General features: G+C 46.1%; 1 protein-coding gene across 2 annotated transcripts in view; it reads right to left on the bottom strand.

Annotated features, from left to right (window-relative positions):
• Positions 1-16857, bottom strand: part of FBN3 (fibrillin 3) — a 117410-nt gene extending 100553 nt beyond the window's left edge. The window contains exons 1-2 of one of the 2 annotated variants that reach the window (XM_072845814.1): positions 16698-16857; positions 13550-13851 (exon numbers count right to left, since the gene is read on the bottom strand). In XM_072845814.1, the coding sequence (XP_072701915.1) occupies positions 13550-13719 (170 nt within the window). In that variant the 5' untranslated portion in view covers positions 13720-13851; positions 16698-16857. Of the gene's footprint in view, positions 1-13549; positions 13852-15590; positions 15817-16697 lie in introns of those variants that run through there. The other variant, XM_072845815.1, reaches the window with a different exon arrangement.
• Between the last annotated feature and the right edge of the window lie 766 nt (positions 16858-17623).

Raw genomic sequence — 17623 nt, 5'->3', positions numbered from 1 at the left:
GCATGAGGTTGGATAAAACACAAAGCTAACTAGTACTGCCACTGATATTCAAGTGTAAATCTCCAGTTAGAACTAGACATATGTCTGTGGTTGGCATTAACTGGGAAGATAAGTTCACTCTGAGCAGATGGAGGTCCTGTAAAGCCCAAGTTTCAGCCTTCAGATTCGCAGCGTGCAGGATGGATGGATGGATGATCTTTTTTTGATATAGGACTCTCCATGCAATGTGTAGGCAGCCCAGACAACTCACAGCCAGGCACCAAATATTGCAGTTTGACTTCCACCTGAATCTGTTTGCTGGTCCCCCCTTTTCAACACATGGATGTGAACAGCTATGCAAGGAAGGTAGCGGTTAACCTTAGTACACTAATGATCTTCACACCCTCGCCTCAGGCTACTTTCAGCCTCGTTGAAGATTAAAGAATATTATACAGCCATTTTATCAGGCAAAAGTCTAAGAGGTTTTTTTGTCAAAATCAGTGAAGGAAGAGGTATCTGGCATCAATCCTATAGACTAAGACAGAAGAAAGTGGAAGCTGAATGAAGTAGATAATGCAGTGGGTATTTTTAACTACGGTGGCAAGTACCTCTTTCTAAAAGACAGCCAGCCAAGGATTTCATCAAGCTCTGTGCAGGGATCCTGGGAGGGGTCCTGGGCACCCTGTTACACAGTAGGCTAAACTACAAGATCACAATTGTTCCTCCAAAACTGAACCTTTATAAGCGTATGCTAAAAATTAGCAGAGTTTCAAAACAAAACATGGGAAGAATCCATTTTGAATGGGTTGAAATTAATGGTGTCACAGAAATGACCGAGAGGGAGAATGAAATCAGATTCCAAAGCAATAACTCAATAAGGAGAAGGCTGTTTTGTAAGAAAAAACCAACATCTTTAGCACAGTTGTGACAAAATTGCTTTTTAAAATTAATAGCAGTTATCTCTATCCTGGGAAATACAAGCTGGAAACCCATGCTCTCATCAGCAAGAAGGTGTGGATAAAAGGCATGTCATTTAGTTGTTAAACAGAAAACTGCAACCATAGTTTGTGCTGAAGAGCTCCGAAGAATGGGAAGGCCAAGGTTAGAGGAGAAATCATTTCAACTCAATAAACTTGCCCACAACATTCTGATTATTACCGATAATCAAAACCCACAGACATTTCAGAACTATCACGAAACTTCGTAACTATCAGTCCTAAATTAAAAACCAAGAGGTTTTTTTTACCCTGCTCACTCTCAGCTTTGCCTCCTTGCTAGCCAGCAGTAGCGAGGGGCTTATCCAGACACGATGCAGTCCTGGAGAGACACAGTTGCACTGCTGAGACGGTGCTGATGCCGGCATGACTTTTCCTTTGGGTGCTAGAGCCATGGAGATAAGAGCTGACATGTTTCTGCCAGTCCTTTCTAGCAGAGCTTTCTGGCAAAGGACTGCACTGCCGGTCCACCCCCATGGTTCAGCTGATGCAAAAATAGACCTGCCAATATGAGGCAGATCTTCCCTTATCACCTTCTGTGCAGCCTAGGAAAAGGCTGGAAGAGCTCAACTGCTGAAGAGAACTATTTTAATGAAAGTGAATATGGCCAAAAAGAAAGGACAGAGGGAAAAGCAATGCTGGCCACAGCATCTTCTTTGTCCGCTTTAAATAAACAATAGGATTATAGAGATAAGCAGGGACAAAGTAAGCATGAATTTCAATTGATGGCACCAAATACTGCCTGCTGGCAGTGGCTCCATCTGAGAATTGGGAGATGCCAAGAAAAAACCTCTGGAGCAGAGCAGAGCTGTGGCCATGTGATGTGAAAATGCATGGCTGTTAGCAAGAGGAGCCTTTCTCCCAAATCCACAATGGAGTCGGAGGCATGAGCAAGGACTGGGAGATAGTCCATACCACAAGACTGCCCACAGGCTCGGGGTGCCAGCCCGCCCGTGGGGACAGAACACAAGCGGCATCTGGCTGTTGCTGCAGCAGCCTGTTCCTGTTAGCAGCCTGGGAAAGACAGCCTAGAGCACTGAATTGTTGCCTACTAGCTGAGCAAGCAGCCGAAAAGGACTTGGTCCTGCCAATTATTGTCAGATGCCTAGTGTGACCCCAGCAGAATTGTACTCATTGTTAAAGGTAGGAGAGGGCAGACAGCACAGCGTGTGAAGTCCGGGCTGAGAATGCTTTGCAGACTCGGATGCTAGCCAAAAACTAAGCCAAGTCACCCTGAGCTTCTTGCTCACCCACAGCTATGTCCTCAATACATGGGCATGCACGCAGGTCTTTGTCCACTCCTCCAGCCATGGGAGAAAGAATACCCAGCTAGAATGAACTCTCCAAACCTTCTTCAGAAAGCTCTGCACGGTCACTAAAGGGCTGATTTGTGTAATAACTGCAGTGTCCTGCAAAGAGCACTTCTGCCATCCAGCAGGACCCGCAGCTAATGAACCCTTGGCTACGTGTCGTATGTGCTTTCCAGACAGCAGGAACAGCAGCCCAGCATTTGTCTCCCCTGTCATGAGTAATCAGTGTACCTCAGTTGTCACTGGCCTTCAGAAGTGGTATTTCCATTCCTTAAATTAGAGGAAGACAGAAGCGAATGAAAATTGGTGGCTTGCCAGGGCTGGGGTAATTCTCAGAGATGCTCTGGTCTGCACAGAGCATCTGCACAGATGCTCCCTGGCTGCTCACATGTTCTCCATCTCGCTGGCCTCATCCAGGGGGATTCAACATATTAATTCAGGAAGAATTCACTAGAGTTCATTACTTTGGGCCAATTTCCTGCTCTTCTCACCAAGTGGAGTCCTTTGCCCAGTGACTGAGATTCCTTGAGCTCTGACCCTGCAACTAGTCTGCTTTGGTGCATGCTCAGTGGTCCAGCAAACGCTTCTCCCAGCTCATCTCTTCCTTTGTGTCTGCCTGGAAAAGTTTGGGCTGGGTATCTGCTGCCTGAGCATGGGGGCCCTTTTCCTTATTTATCACAGTCATTCTTTATTTCTCTCCTTGATATAAACTAAGCTTCTTCCTGCTGGGTGAAAACAGGTCCTCAGTGCTGTCACTGTCTCTTGAGCACTACTTTCCAAGATATGGAAAGTTCAACGGGAAAAGGAGTCTGAGGTAAGAGGGTCCAGCCAGGATCTGCTGCACTGAGCAATGGTTCTCTGGACTGGTTTGAGTCGTTTTTAAGAGCAGAGATGCCAACGCTTTACATCTCTTGCAGGTCATCTCTGCTCTCTTTAGGATGAGGAGAACAAGTCAAGGTTAGAGAGTAGGTGCTCTCAGAAATTCATACTGCTTTGTTTTTTTGTAAACTAAGACTTTGTTCATAAAAGTATGGCTTGTACTTTTACCAGGTCCCAGATGTAAGTCAGGCAAGTGACCAAGCACAAATTCCTTTTTCTCTCAGTGTTTCAAACAAAACACTCAGTAAAAACCACCCTCCTGCCCTGCCAAGGTACAACCGTGCAGGCTAGTAGTAGGGCTGGAGCCCAGTGTTTTAGGAAAGGGTGAGCAGCCACTTTCCCACCGGCACATGGGATCAACACCTGGTGATTTCAGGATGAGAAGCACCACAGCTTAACTATCCAGCCACAAACCTAATGGTCAAGAGATAAGAGACTTCATCCATGCTACTGGTCCTCAAAATAGGTGGGACAGATTCATCATAGGAGAAATCCACAACAGCAGCAGACCACATCCTGGGCTAGATCAGGAGAAGCATGGCCAGCAGGTCCAGGGGAGCTATTTCCCCCTCTTCTGCTTGAGCACAATCTCCTAATTTTAGGATTCTATTAAGCTTGCCCAATCTCAATTTTTCTTCCGTTCTTCTCTCTTTGTATTTTCTGGGTATCTTGAGAGACATCAAAATCTCTCTTCTGCTCTGCACACACATCCAGTTTGGGGTGCAGCAATTCTGACAACTTACATGGGATGAATGGAAACCCTTTGGCATGCTTATAGTCGCCACCTTCCCTGTCCCTTATTTTCAGTTTTTTTCTGTCCTCAAGTTTCAGCTTAGAAATATTTATGGGGAAATCAAATCATCCAGCAATAGATTTGGCCAATTCTCAATGCACTTCTGCTTGTTCAGCTTTAGGAATGGCCATCAGCCCAAATACTGCTCTAGATTTCCCCAGACCATTCAGAGTTACTCTTTGCTGTAAATTCACCAACTCAGTGACAATCTAGCTAATTCCAGGCTAGTGAGGATTTCTGATTTGATACTGCAAAAAGGAGGGCTGTCTGCTATCCACAGAAGAGCTATTTTAGGGATGAGACACGGAAGTTCCTTTTCAGATTATTTGCCCTCCCGCAGCCTATTTTCTTATACTGAAATTCATGCCTGTGCAAAGAGTCAAATAAGATGAATTTGTATCAATATCACCACTACGTTCTCTAGTCTTATATGACTTAAGCGTGTGGCTTTTCCAGGGACGGTGATCCTACCTCTCCATCAGAGCTAGAAAGTTTTCCTATAACTCAAGATTTGGTTTTGATCTTAGCCTGATTCTTTGCTGGCCCCCAGGAATCATCTCTCACAATAACCAGGGAAAACCATTGCAGGCATCAGTCACCCTTGGCCTCAGTGGTGATCACCAGAGGGACAACAATTACTGCCAAATGCAATAGTGGTTTTTAGTCTTGCGTCTCCCCACCCAGAGGGACTTGGGATGGTGTCACGGCATGAGAACAGATTTGAAACAATGCTGACTTTTGGATCCTTGGCCTAAAGCGGAGCATATCTGTGTGCTCCTACTTCTTGACTTACCAGATCCCTCAAATGTACTGCAAATATTTATTTCAGTGATTTATCAGTTTTACAAGTCTATGTTCACTGCATACTTCCCCAGGCCTGTATGTGTTCATGCAATGGATACAGTTTGATAAGTAATTTGCAAATGAGAACGCAGAGCAAACCACTGGAGAAGCCAGCTGTTCCTGTCCAGGCAACCCCTGTTTAATGTGAGGATATTGACTCAGTCCTGCAAAGGAGGTGCTTAATTCCTCCCACCTGAAACATCATCCTCCTGCTCTGCAAAGCAGCCCAGCATCTGTTTAGCTTTTAGGAAGCAGTTCAAGTCCCTGTGATTTCAATTATTTTTGGTTCTAAGAATCCGGTTTTAAAGGTGCAGAGATGCTAACTTTCTGTTACCACCAGTAGAAGTCACACACCTTACAACTGCTAACAGCTCTTTTGCTGGGGAATATTGCAAGCACAAAAGTATTCAGCACATCCTGAATACAGAGGAATTCAGCACATCCTGAAGTTGTTTGCTGAGCTGAGCTACGGATCGCTTTCCTAAGACTCTCAGCAATACCTGTAACGCTCGACTCAGTAACAGTGGCAACAGAAACATTTCTGTCTGATCTCACCAAAGCCCCAGACTTACGGTGTCTCTCACGTTCCTGCTGGAGACCCTTTACTTTCCCTGGCCCCTGGAGCACCCCTACCTCCATCCCCAGGGATAAAGGTGGTGAGAACTGGTGCACAGCTCCCTCCTGCGTAGCATTACTGAGCATCTCTCTCATCTGTGCTGGCTTGGTCTCTGCTTGAGCCCAGGCTGAGTAGCTGGGACTCAGAAGACCTTGACAGAAGATGCTGAAAGCAAGCCGAGCCTTTCAAGCACCTGAATTCACCTGTTGGTCCTCCAGTGCGGCTCTCCTTAAGGGAACGGGGAGGTCTGGGAAGAGGTGGAAGAGTGATCACTGACTGCTCCTCCTCCCAGAACCAAGGAGGGGCTCTAGACAAGAAAGATTGATTTAAGTGAACAAAACCTACTTTTTCTTGGTTATTTTAGTTAACAGAAAGGAAGCATTACTTTAAGTAGTTATTTTAATCTCTGTGTTTATGTTTTAGTTATTTTTTCCTGGAGAATGGATGATCTGAAACTAAAGATAGCCTTGACACCTAATTTAGCACTTTCTTTAATTAACCAGGAAAATGTATGCTATCAAAATACATGCCTTTTAACTGAGTGATTATGTAGTTTCGAGCAAAGTAACTCAGGTGTTTACTGTTTTCATTTTTATATTATTAGAAAATGGGGAAAAATTAACTTATTTTTTCCAGACGGTCATTACATTTCTACTTCTAATACATATTAAATTGTCTTTGGATCAAAATTGAAACAGCATTAAATGGGCCTTTTCAATGTTTGATGGTACTTCTCCTGTCTCTGTGCCCAGGGCTGAATTTCCTACCATAATTCAGAGCAGAGGGCAGCTTTGGGTGCCCTGGGGAGAGGCCATCTCAAATACAGAGATGCAGTCTTGAAAGATTACAGATCTCTGTATCTCAGCCCCCTTTCCTTCTCCTGCTGAGACGCAGCTATCAGCAAGGTCCTCAGTAAGGTGATGGAGCAAGAGACTACAACGAAGGGAAGTCCCATCAGGGACCTCTGGATCCCGGTACAAAACTGCAGCCCTGGCTCAAAAATCCTCCCTGCACTCAGGCGGAGGTCTCCCAGGACCCCTGCCCACGTCCACGCCAGACACACGTACATAGAGAGGAAGCCAAGCTGAGAAGGTGCCTGTCTGCCGCCAAGGTGACTAGCTCACACCAAAATACATCTCCATGCTTACCACAAAGTGCTGCCCAAGTTTAGGTGACCCGAGCCACGCAAAGCTGACTCCAGGGTAGACACCTGAATTTTAGCTGAAAATTATGGGGGGGCAGGGGGGAAGAGAGAGATGGAAATAATTTTTAAAAGATGCATGATTATTATTCAGTTTCATAAAAGGAATGAAGCAAAATGCAAGGAAAGTCTCACAAAGACTGTATAGGTTTTGGATTCCATCTACTTAGGTTAATGCCAAGTTCAAGCCCAATAATGTTCACAATATTTATTTTTTTTTTTAGCAAAGGAGGTCTATAGTCTCTTAAATCTTTTGTTATACACCTTTTCTTTGTCAACAATACTATTTTTTCCCCTTTATTCAGATCTTCACACATTTTGTATGAGCAATGGCAGGGAAAATCTTGTCTTATTCGTGCACATTTAAGGTTAAATCCTATATATCAGCAAGGAACCATAGAGAAGACTTTCCTTTGAAAAAGACTGCAACTGATTTCCAGGAACTGCTTAACACTTTCATTTGGAAAGTAGCATTACCAACTCTTCCATCTTTTTTTTTTTTTCCCCTTAAATCCTGAAATAAATCAAAACTTCACATCCAGTTCTTAAAACTTCCAAACAAAACCCATATAACCTATTAACTTCTACGCCAGATAATGTTGTGCCATGCCAATACTTGCCTTCATGTTTCCTGCCAATAACAAGAGAAACCAGCCTAGGCCAGAAGTCCAAGATCAACCATTTCACAATATAAATCAAGACACAAGGAAAATTTAGGAACAAGAGTCTTAAGGCAGAAGTTTCCAGCTACTGCCTTAATTTTGTGCCTTCTGTTGTTTGTAGTATTTAATCTCTAGCTTTATGAATAAATATCAATGTTTACACATGTGGAGTATGTAGACCTGGAAGCATCTGAGATGTGCTCAAGAGGTGACTGGATCCCAGTGACAGAAGCTTCAGTTGCACCTTTACTGAAGTGATGTACGCTCACCCTAAACTTGGCTTTAGCAAGCCTTGGAGCACGGAGACCCACATCCTGCCCAGGCCAGGAATGTGGTGGGAGAAGGCAAGAAAGCTTTGCTAGAGTTTGACCATGCTCTTCCCTGCCATGTTCCTCCTCATCATTTCTAAGTGGAGATGCCCCAAAGCTACCTCCTTGAAGATGCAGAGTCCTCTATGCATCCATGAACAAGCCTTTCACCATCTTGTAAGGAACCCAGTATTTAGAATAGAATATTTCGGTTGGAAGGGACCCACAACGATCATCTAGTTCAACTGCAATGACACGTGGGCAACCACAAGCAGCACAGTCCATTTCAGACAGCAATTTTTAATAAGTACTGGAGTCCTGTTGTTACTCTTTGGCTACACGTGCGTGTAGTTTCAGTTGGTGTAGTTAGTGACGTACCCCACAAATTTGCTTTTTTAAGTATTTAAATCACCATAGTTACAGGGTCTTTTTCACAAACAACCCACACAATCAGTAGGACAGAGTCTGGTTGCCTAAACTACAGTATTGAGTTAAGAAATGGGACATTTTAGCTTCCACTGCCTCTTAGTAGCACCTTGCTTGTTACTCTAAACAGGATTTCACTTTCAAGGGAGTTTTCTACAACTTTGAGGTCAAGAAATCAATTTTTTATAAGGAATAAAAGCTGAGCTTCTGCATTTAAAGGACTCCACTCTGGGACTTTGAGGAAATCAATTCCTCTCACTAGATTTACAGTAGCAGCAGAGATGGTAACACTGCAGAAAAGATTTGCTGACTCCCACTCAGGGCTTATTCCTTTCAATGAAGTCAACTCAAACGTTATGCTTGAACTTGGCAGAGGCAGAATCAGGGCCTGAATCATGAAACATCTGACAGTGCTGGTTGTGTTCTGGGCATCAGCTCTTTTTAAAGGCACATGTTTCCGATAAACCTAAAGTGAGAGTGAAGAAAATTACAATTGCTGCTGGTCAAAAAAAAAACTTTTGTAATTCCTGTACCAAGATGCTTGTGGAACTGCAACGTCAGGGATGGAGTCGGATTAAAATGCTGATGGAAATCATCTGCTCTCTGTGCACATCTCGGAGTGAACTGCGAAAGTGGTGAAGCTCATCTCTGCTATGTCCAAGCTCCCCTTGACATTAAACATCATCCCAGTGTCAGCTCCAGTTTAAATTGGTGCCATGTGGCCCAGAATCACAGCCCGTGGCTCTCCCTCTCCACTACATCTGAGCTTCCAAGTTTAGGGTGGTGGATGGAGAGCTCACCTACGTCCCAGCAGCTCCTCCTCTGCTGGTGTTTTGCAGTTGCAACGTGCCTTTCCCTCTCCATTCCCCGGTGTCAAGTTGGAAACTAAGAAGGTGTCAAAAATCTACAGGAGAGCAGCTTGGAAACTCCTCATATTCCCCATTCCCCACAACTAATTTAGACACCTCTCTGTCTTTTTGTGTAAGCCAGAGCAATGGAAGAGGTACGACAAACGCCTCCCCAAACATCCCCTCTTCATCCATCTTCTCAATTGCAGTGGCCATTTCAAAATTAATGGGCTTGACATAATTAGTTGTATTTAAAGTCAGGCTATAGCTGAGCCTTTATTCTTACTTGAAAAAACAGGCAGCCATGAACTTACAGGAAATCATACTGCCAGCAAACAGCTCAGCTGGCTGCAGACTAATCATCTTTTCTTTCCCCTTTGTTAAACACATTCTTGCTCTTGGAAACTGTTCAATAGTTCATTAAACTAATAATCCCATTCAAATCCTGCCTCATAAATGGATTTGTCAGTGCTGTTCCTTTCAGGAGACGGTCATTTTAAATTGTCTCTACTTTAATGAGTTTAAGGACAGATTAAATCATGGCTTTGGCTGTGATTTATTGCTCCACATTACTTTATTAATTGTTATTTGTAAAAGCATTGGTGAATAGCAGGCTTGTTTATTTTGCATTTATTTCATACTTTTCCCTTTATTAAAGGAGACTGGCATGGGAACAGAGCTCCAAACAAATATGTTTCCAGCAGAAACATATACAATCCTTCCTCCTGCATTGCTGAAGCCTCTTTTACCAACAAGACATCTACAACTGTCCTCGTGCACAGCCCAGTTCACCCCAGACATCAGCAAGGAGAGCTTGTGTTGGTCACGTTGGAGTTACTAGAGAGCAGTTTCTCATTACGAGCTCTATGATATCAAATAATTCTGTGTATTTCTATTAGTACCAATTGACTAAGACTTCACACAAAGTCACTTTCCACCAAAAGAGCAGATATCCTGTGCTACTTGGGCTTACTCAAGACTTTCCTGGGAAACCCACAGGAAGTTATTTGTGCTATGTGTAGGAGTAGAAGAGATTTAAGAGAAAATGAAGGAAGCAGCACTGAATATGTTTGGGTATTTGATTCTTCCAGAATTGGTAAAAGTTTCTCTATAAAGACATCTGGGTCACACTTCTCTGTGCAGTTCTGGTGTGATTCTATTTTCTTGTCCAAATTGTGATATAACACAATTTAGAGATGGAGGGAAATCCGTGGTTCCACCCACCCAAGAGAAAAGGAGGCACATACAAGAATAAATGGTAGAGCAAAAGCCAGATCTAGCTTGTCAAGAAACGTGGCTGCCCTTTAATTCATTTGATGTATCTGTCCATCGTATTCCACTTTGGGAGCATTTCTGCCATGGACAAAATGATCTGCAAATGGCACATTAATGTGGTAAAAGGCTTTGAGATCTGGCAGGATAGAAGGTCTCGAGCATAGCGTATGAAAGGAAAACACTAACTTGTGTTGGGAAAACAAATTATTTCAAGGAAGAAATAAGACAGGGCTACAGATGGTCCAGAAGCCCTGAGCAGAAGGTTTCCACAAAGGAGAATAGGAAACAGAAGTTAGGACTCTGCACTGCCTCATCATTAGATCTAACCAGTGAATCCTCAAAATCTGTTTGTCTGCTTCCTTCCATCCAGAAGGACAGCCACACTTCTGAACATTCCCACAGAAATCAGAGTGTTCAGGACAGTGGCTGGGGGTGGTGGCCCAGGGCTCACCAGGGAAGCTGCCAGTTCAGGCCCATGTGATGCAGCTAAGCTTTGCTGTGTTTTAATTCCAGTTCTATTTAAATTCCTTTCATGCAAGCTGCAGAACCAAAAAAAAGTCTCAGAAACAAAAATATTTCAGATGAAAGTTGAATTGAAATTAGCGTATCTCTCTGAAAAGAAAGTTATGGGTCTTTGAAAGCAAACACCAAAGCAAATATTTGAAATGGTGTCAAACTATTAAAATGTACACCACAGATAAACATGTTTAGAGGTTCAGATGTGTGTTTAGAGGTCTGGCATTATAGAATAGATGATTCCACAAATTGCAATAGTCAAGATAAGCCACCTGCATGCTTACATCGTAAAACAACACCAAATTTAAAAAGACAACCCTAACTTCCTTTACATTTAAAGTTGCACCAAGAAAACTCACTGTTCATTCATTTCTTTTGCTACTGCAGTGCTAGTCTATGAGCAAACCAAACCTTAAATTATGACTTATCCGATTTTCCCAAAGAAGTGTATCAAACTCAAATTTCACAGCAGCAAAGAATCCTGATACCTTAAGGCAGCAAAACCCAGCTCAGGGAAGATGTTGATCCACAACTACAACTCTCCAGAATTGTTTCAAGGCAGAGCATAAAGGATGAGGGACTAGCGCTGTCTGGGGAATCTACACCAAAAATTACTGGGTCTGTGGCTCTGCAGGAGATGGCTTTCGCTGGCTGCCAGACCCATCTACAGCATTGCAGCTGGTGACATCTGTAGCTGCTTTCTAAGCCCAGCAGAACATTATTTAAAACATCACTCTTCAATAGATTTCTCATCTCAAGTGGTTTTTATCTGCTTGTAAAATAGAGTTTTTAAAGAGAGAGATTGCTGACGGGCTGGAAATGCTGAAGGAGAGATTTGGACACAAAACCTAGGAGACTGTCAGGGTCACTCGACACAGAGCATGGGAAGCGCCTGGGGTGGAAGCTCCAGCCACTCTGAATTTTGCCAGCTTCCCCTGTGTTGCCCACCATGATTCCCTCTGTGAAACAAGGCTGTTCTCCCAAGGGCCAAGAAACAATGATTCTTCAGTTGTCTTAAATTATAGTTGTTGCACAGACTTCCTTAAACAGACCTTGCACTTATCCCAGTGGGGTTTTTTCTTTTCCTACAGCAATTGCTTCAGAGGGCATGAGGAAAGCAGAAGAGAAAATGAAGGAGGTAGCAGTGTGGTCCTCAGCTCCCTGCAGAGGACTGGGAGCCAGACACTTCAGACCTGATTCTAATCCTGCCTCGATCTTACTGTGTGGCCTTTAGGAACTTGCACAACCAATAATTTGGTATTACTTTACTAAATGTTGGTCCATGTCTGAGGCTTTAGAGAAGGGTTTTCAAAAGTAATTTCTAACTTGGGCATCTGGGCTTCATTTTTAAAATGCACTTGGGATTTGGACCCTTCAGACTCACCAAAAGTCAAAAGGATTTAAGCTGTAAATCATTTTTGAAAACAGGATCTGGTCACTTAAATCACTGAGTGCTATAAGACCACTGGACACCAGTGACCTTCTCCCAGGTCCCAGGGGAAATGGAAATACTCGTCATTCCGTGCTCTGCCCTTCCTTTCTCTTCATAGGGCTGTGTGAGACAGGATTATCCACGCACACATCAACTCCTTCCAATCCTTTCTATCCCCATTATGAGCACAGTAATTAATCACATATAGCCCTGGGCAGCCAGGCTGAATAAGAGTCTCTGGATCTGGTAGACTCTCATCCCATCCTTTTCAAGAAATGGCCTTCACCCCCATTAGTCATAAGGACTTGGGATGTTTTATCTGAGGGATGATGGACTCAAAGAGAGGAGCACAGCAAAAGTACTTATGGGGCATATTGGGGGAGGCACAGGGTGTCCCTACCCTGCGAGTGAGCTAATGGCTGCTTCTGGTAGCTAGTTTTGAGAAGACCAAACCCCAGGACAGTTGCCGTCCAAATCCGCTGTAGCAGGAGGGAGTGGCCGTGCACGTTTGAATTCCAAGAGCAGATGCCGCCAGCCCCACGGCCCTGCCCCTGGCAGCTCGACGGCCAGGCTCTGTGTTCCAGCTCCAGCCCAAACACGGCACATTTGACTGTCTGGGCTGAAAGCACGGCACTCCATCCCATTCAAGAAGCATTCCCCAGCAAGTGCCGGAGGACTCTGGCACAGCCCAGGCTTCGCGCGTGTATCACGTTCTGCTCTGATTCTGCCCACTGACACAGGAACACTTTCCAAGAACTACAGCCAGGCAGACTTAAAATAACCCAGAATCAATGCCGGGGCCAGGAACCATCTTGAGAGCATGCAAATACAGCTGAGCTCCAGCACAAGCTTCAGGATTTTCTAGCTGAGCCCTGTCTCCCTCCTCAGGTGGAAAACGCTCACGGGTCCAGCTCTCGCACTGATTTGTCCATAGACGAGCCCACAAGGCACAACCACGCTGCCCAACAAGGGACTTAGTGTGACGCCTTCCCGTTAGCAACAATCATTGTGTAAAAGCAGCCATCAGAGGCAATAACTTCTCAATACAGCCCAGAGCATTGACAGGTTGCAGAGAGCCAAAGGCAACTCTAGGGTCAAAACCTGAGTTGACGGCATCCCCACTAGCGATGGTGGAAAGCCCAGCCATCCCTCCAGGTAAATGCCCAGCATCCCTCCCACAAAAGGCAGGGTATGGATGGCTCTTCACAGTCCTGGCAGGTGAGCCCTAAGGTGCTGCGGTCCACTGAACAAAGCAGCAGAGCTCAGTGCACAGCTCTCTGCTCGCATGGGAGTCTGCTTGGTTGTCCCCTGTGGCATGAGCTTTCCTCCTACCATAGGTCTGCGGAGCAGACTCCTTCCTGAGCTCAAGGAAAGGATAGAAAAGGCAATTCTGTAAGCATGTCTCTATGTGCTATGATAATAAACCAAGTTCTGCTTTGTAAAATAGAAAAGAACATTAAACGTACCCTCGTAAAGTGTCTTGGCCTCTTCTTCTCACTCTGTTTGCTGGCTGTCTTTCCTCGTAGCCTGCAAATCTGTCTGTCTGCAAGTCCCCTTCATATTGACCCTGGGCTTGTTCCACGTACATAACTGCTGTACATCCCAGCATGAACCTGGCCAGCCATAATACCCCCATGATGGCACGGATTCCTCAATCCCCCGGCTGCCCCGAAAGCTTCTTCCAGCTGGAGGGTCCCTGCTGCCTTGGTGGAGGATGGTTTTTGGCAGCAGCCCCTAAGTGCCAAGGTGCCGTCCTGCCGTTCCCTTTCTAGAAGCAAAGACAGAGGAAAGAAAAAGAGAGAGACACAAGCGTTCTTAAGGGCTTTCACATTTTTAAAGTGATTGATCACCCCAGGCGGCCCCTCCCCGGAGTTAATACAGTGGGGTCACACAGTCACACTGATTTGGCTCCTTGTACACGCAGCCAACATGTTCACACTGTCATTCCCTACCACGGCATTGCCAAACCTTTCTTTCCCGAGAGCTGGAAACCAAGAGGAGATCTCCAAGACTCATGGTTCTGCCCTTGCATCTATTTTCCTGCCCTCCTGACGGAGAAATGAAGAGTGGCACCTGTCCTGGGCCTGCCCGTGGTGGTGGGTTACAATCCTGACCTCGGCGTAGCGCCTTGGTTCAGAGGAGCAACAGGAGATTGGGCTAGGAAGCAAGAGGAGACCAGAACTTCAAGAAAGAGCAGATCCTATTCTATCTATGGACCATCTTCCCAGGTCCCACAGCTCTGTTTTACTGCATCGTACTCCAGACAGGCCATGGCATGGAGATCAGTTGCTGGAAAACAACCTCCCAGGTAGCTGGTAATTCTAGCTGGCTGAGGGGAGCGGTCTGCTGGCAAACCCATCAGAGGGACACGCAAACCTGGGCCGAGGTAGGCAAAAGGGTCCTCGTGGGCTGGAGCGAGATGGAAGACTGTGAGCTGGGACTAGAGCATGAAGACATGGAGCATTAAGCTAAGCCTGGTTTTCATGGAGGGTGAAGGGACAGAGGAGAAGGTGGAGGGCTGGGCATGCTGGAGGGGTGTAGGAGAGCCCCTGAGCTGGGACAGGCACCTGAGCATGAGAGGCCGTGGGGAGGGGGATGATATGGGGTCCAAAACCTCGGGGGGGGGAGGAGGGAGGTCAAAGTGGGCCAATGGAGGCAGCACGGAGACCCCTCACACCTCTGGCTGTGGACACACCTTGGGGCAAGCACAGCATGGCCAGCTCTCCGGGGCTGGGGCCACCAACTGAGCCTGTGAGATGGCCATAGCTGGGCAGGGGCCAGATCCAGGGTTTGGCCCTGAACCCCACCAGGGCAGGTCCTCAGCGCCCAGAGACCTCCTGCCCTGAGCAAGCCCGTCCTGAGGAACAAGAAATATTTCCCTTCCTGGGAAAAAAAGGCACGAGCCCTGCTTCCCCCCGGGGGTAGGTGACATGGCAGAGGGGTCCCGTGGGCCCTGCCCGGGGCCAGCGCGAGCAGAGCCGAGGGGCAGAGCCCAGAGGGAAGCTGGGGGTCAGCCCACAGCGGTCTCCGGAGCAGCGTTATTGCAGTCCTTACAGCCGTCCCGGGCCCGAGAGGCTCCAGGCACTGGGGGGCAGAGGAAAAGAGCCCCGGGCAAGGGGTACGGACCCTGGCACAACGCAGACCCCCAAGGAGCCACAGTGCCATGCGGGTTCTCCCTGGGACGGCCGCCTGCGACGAGGCAGACGGCCCAGCCCGAGGGTGCTCGTACGGGGTGCCGGGAGCAGGCAGGGCCGTGAGGCCGGGCTCAGGGTGGGCGACCAGGGAGGCGATGAGAAAGCCCAGTGAAAAGGCTCTGTAAAACGGATCGCGGAGGAATGCGCTCCACAGGCTGTACCCCCTTCTCCTGCTCCCTCTTCTTCCTCCCCCCAACTCCATCGCCCCCCTGCCCCCCATTCCCCAAATCTCCCCGCCCTGCCTGCGAAAATGGGGCTGGGGAGCCCTTCCTTCCTCCTCCTGGCCGGCGGAGGGTCAGAAAGCATCTCTCACCTCGAGACCCCAAAAGTTTGTTCCTTCAGGGAGGAATCCTCACGGGTCTCCCCTCTCCACCCCAGAGTGGAAATAATCTGCCGCTTCTGCAAGAGGCACGGGCTGCGAGTCCGCTCCTGCGGGGAGGGACAGGGCCCCCGAGCCTCCCCTAACTGTCCCCCTTGCTTTCCCACAGCAGCACTTTCCCGTTCCAGCCCAGCCCCAAAGCAGGCAAAAAATCAGACCAGGCAAGGCAGAAAATGTGTCTGAACCAAAAAAAGAAGAAAAAAAAAAAATTTAAAAAACCCTCACTGCTCCCAGTGTCCCAGCTGGGAATCTCTCAGCTCTTGAGGGCATGCATTTTTCAGGCTCTAATATTTCAAATGCAGTGAATGAGAAAGACAGAGTGGGAAGGAAAAAGGCAGGGCTGGGAGCAGAGGCAGAGACAAAGAAACTGCCCTTCCTGCAGCCGTAAGAGCTCTGCTACTTCGCTACACACGCCTGTCTGCTGAAGGCTGGGATATGATTATCTTCAGCGAGACAAAAGGGAGAGCGTGTCCTCTGCTCCCAGAGCTCCCGAGGTAGAGCACAGACGGAAAAAGAAGTCGTAAAAAAGCATAAAGTTTTGAACTTCGGGAGATTTCCAGCCTTCGTGCAGAAATTTAAAGTGAAGAAAGTCCAGATGCATCCATTTCCTCACGGAGAAATTAGAAGCATGACAAATGATCGATACACAGGCACGTACTCTGAGAGCGTTCACACAAGTCTTACTAAGAGAGTATGGAAAAGTCATTTACACCATCAAAAGAGAGTTTAAAAAAAAAGGCTCAAAGACTATTTTCAGCTCTGAGAAATTCCATCAAACACCACTTGTAAGAAAGACACTGACAAAGCAAAGAGAGAATCAATCACTAAATCAGATTTTAAACTGATTTGTAAGTTTGGAGGGAATCAGGAAAGACGTTTCAAAACCACACTTTGAGTGTGCAAATTAAATCAATCCATTTAAAAAATATGTGCAAAACACAATAAAATACAAGTAGGCAGACAAACAATTAGGCAGATAAAGAGAAAGAAATCAGCTCTTAGCTACGCAGCTCTGGATTTAGTCTGAAACTGTTTAAATACCTTTACGTCCTGGAACTGGTGATGTGCCCAGAGCTCCTTTGTTTAGTGGAGATCTGGGCAGAAAAGAAGGGAATAAAACCCTCACTCTTGAAGGAGAGAAGAAAAGGTACAGCCTCATCCAAATTGGACAGGGGGAGGGCCTTGCGGCGGAGAAAGGGGTGCAGGAGGAGTGGGAGTAGCGAGAGGACAACCCTACCGCATTCTTCAGCCAAAAGTTTTTAACTTCAAGGAGGGGCTGGGGGAGAGGTTGGGTTTAGCAAGAGACGTCTGCATGCAGACATGATTATCACCTAGCCATTCCTTCTGAGCCGAGGACTCGTTTGGTTCAGTTAATTAGGGAACGCTTTCAGTTCAGCTGGATGCAGTGACTGCTTGTCCCAAATTTAGGTTGGAGCTGCAGGAGGCAGGAGGGCATTAGTAACAGTGGCTTCACATCAAAAGAGTTGGGGAAAAATAATTCGTTTTCAATTTGGGACTTATTCTTCATTTCTTTTTTTTGAAAAAATGATGGGGTGTTAACAGTAGCAAAAAAAAAAAATCAAGTAAAAGGCACTTTCCTTGCTGATAATTTTCCTCTGGTCATTTTCCTGTACTTAGTACAACTAATGTGAAACAATTAAGGAAAGACAGATGGCTTGAAGGATAGGTGATCCAGCCCAGGACCTTCACACTCAAAAGTTGCCTCGGCTCCAGAAGAGAAACTCTTTGAAGTTACAAGCGTTTTCTCAAAATAAATATATTTAAAAAAAAAAAAAGTGTTGGTGATGGTATGTCTTTCTTCTAAGGAAGAATTTTGTCTGAATGTCAGCTCTGAGTCTAATTCCACTCTTTTGCTGCGTGCAAAAAAAATCTTTCCTTTGCCTCTTGCTTTAGGAATCATTACTGATGGCTTTTCTTTAAATAATATATAATAAAACGCACATGGC

The sequence above is a fragment of the Ciconia boyciana genome, chromosome 24 (genome assembly GCF_034638445.1).
Source record: "Ciconia boyciana chromosome 24, ASM3463844v1, whole genome shotgun sequence".
In the NCBI taxonomy this organism is placed as follows: Eukaryota; Metazoa; Chordata; class Aves; order Ciconiiformes; family Ciconiidae; genus Ciconia; species Ciconia boyciana.
The sequence above is the reverse complement of the archived record's forward strand: the minus strand, read 5'-3'. Positions and strand labels throughout refer to the sequence as shown.